Source organism: Manacus vitellinus, unplaced genomic scaffold (assembly GCF_001715985.3).
Source record: "Manacus vitellinus isolate BGI_N305 unplaced genomic scaffold, ASM171598v3 scaffold_176_pilon, whole genome shotgun sequence".
NCBI lineage: Eukaryota > Metazoa > Chordata > Aves > Passeriformes > Pipridae > Manacus > Manacus vitellinus.
Genome location: NW_021939232.1, coordinates 64,264 through 66,202, shown reverse-complemented (window position 1 = coordinate 66,202; position 1,939 = coordinate 64,264). Strand labels below are relative to the sequence as shown.

Genomic DNA, 1,939 nt, shown 5'->3' with positions numbered 1-1,939 from the left:
AAAAAAAAAAAAAAACAAAACAGAACAAAACAAAAAAATCAACAAAAAGCCCAAAAACAAACAGTAAAATTTCACTGGAGGAGGAAAACGGGATAATCCCAAAATTCTCAACCTCATCCCATGGGATCCTCCCCCCTCTTCTCCCACATTCCCAAAGTCCATCGGTGCTGGAGGGGGGTGGGAGTCACCCCAAAATCCGGGGGGGGGACTCGGGTCCGGTCCTGCGGAGCCCGGGAATTCCTGGGAATCCCTGGGAATTCCCAACTAACCGGAATCCGAGTCGCTGGTGTCGGAGGAGGAGGAGGAGGAGCTGGAGCTGCTGGAATCAGAGCTGGAGCTGGAGGCGGAAAGTCGGGAAGCTGCCACTTGTTGGGCGGATTCCGGCTTCTCATTGGCTGCGGGGGGGAAACTGGGAATGAGTGGCAGGATCCAGCGGGATCAGCACCCCAGAAACCCATCCTGGCACCTGAAATTCCATCCCACCCCCATCCCAACATCCCAGACCTCCATCCTGATGCCCATTCCCAAATTTCCAAACCCTTCTTGGGGGGTTTCTTGGCTGAGTTCAGCTCTGACATCCCACCCCAACCCCCCTCCCAACACTCTGAACCCCATCCCAGCCCCAAATCCCAACACCCCACCCCCCAAACCAACGTCCCAGACCCCCATCCCAACATCCCAGTGCCCATTCCCAAGATTCCAGACCCTTCTTGGGGGGTTTCTTGGCCGAGTTCAGCTGCCCACTGACGTCCTGGAGACGCTTTTCCAGCTCCCTCTTCTTCTCCAGTGCCAGCTCCTCTTTCGTCTTCCCCACCGGCTTCTTCATGGCTACAAGAAGAACCCCAGGAAAATCCCACTGGATCCACACCCCCTCTGCCCCCCCAGCTCCCTGGGCCTCCCCCAAACTCACTCTCGCTGTAGGGTTTCCGGGGCTTTTTCCGGAGGCAGGACAGGACGTAACGCTCCAGCTCCCTCAGCGTGGAGGGTTTGAGGGTCTCGAAGTCAATCTCAATTTCCTCGGGATTGGAATCCCGCAGGGAAGGCTCCCGGGACTGGATGATGTGCACCACCCTTCCCAGTTTTTCCCCGGGAAGTTTGTTGATGTCCAGGCTCAGCTGGCGCTTCTCGTCGTAGGTCATGGGTTTGGATTCCTCCTCTTCCTCGGAATCGTAGAGGGATGGAGGGGCTGGCAAGGCAGGTTTGGCGGATTTCTTGGAATTCCTGGGGGGAAGAAGCACCCGGGGCTCCGTTGGCGTGGGCCCTGCTGGGGTTTTGTGGTTCCCAGGGAGCCTGGGGTGGTCCCACACGGATTTTGGAGCCCCATCCCGACATCCAAAACCCTATTCCAGCATCCAGAACCCCCATCCCTACCTCCTGAACTCTCATCCCCACATCCAAAACCTCCATCCCGATACCTGGAACCCCCATCCCAATATCCAGAACCCAGCATCCTGAACCCCATCCCAATGTCCACATCCCCCATTCCAGCATCCTGAACCCCCATCCCAATATCCAGAAACCCCATCCTGGCTCCTAAAATTCTCATCCCAACACACAGAACCCCAATCCTAACATCTGGAACTCCTTCCCAGCACCCTGAACTCCCATCCCAACTCCCAAAATTCCTATCCCAACAACATGAACCCCATCCCAGCATCCAGCACCTCCATCCTGCCTCCCCAAATCCCCATCCGGACACCCCAAACCCCGATCCCAACTCCCAGAACCCTTTTGCCCCACCCTCCCCGGGCCTCCTTCCCACCATTCCCACCATCCCCTCACTTGGATCCGCCGCCGCCTCCGGCTTTCCGGGCCCTCCGGAGCTGCGCCTGCCTCGCCCTCGTCTCCTCGTCCCTCCCTTTGTGCTTCTCCGACTTCTTCCTCTTCCTCTTCTCCCGCTTTTTCTTGGGTTTGGACACGGGGCCCTGCGAGAGGGCAG

General features: G+C 57.7%; 1 protein-coding gene across 1 annotated transcript in view; it reads right to left on the bottom strand.

The window, feature by feature from the left end:
* Positions 1 to 6: 6 nt before the first annotated feature.
* The window catches only part of LOC103764359 (bromodomain-containing protein 2), a 7,295-nt gene continuing 5,362 nt past the window's right edge, over positions 7 to 1,939 (bottom strand). Inside the window, exons 7-10 of the mRNA XM_029958867.1 lie at positions 1,783 to 1,934; positions 911 to 1,221; positions 706 to 828; positions 7 to 395 (exon numbers count right to left, since the gene is read on the bottom strand). Of these exons, the coding sequence (XP_029814727.1) occupies positions 265 to 395; positions 706 to 828; positions 911 to 1,221; positions 1,783 to 1,934 (717 nt within the window). The 3' untranslated portion in view covers positions 7 to 264. The remainder of the gene's footprint in view (positions 396 to 705; positions 829 to 910; positions 1,222 to 1,782; positions 1,935 to 1,939) is intronic.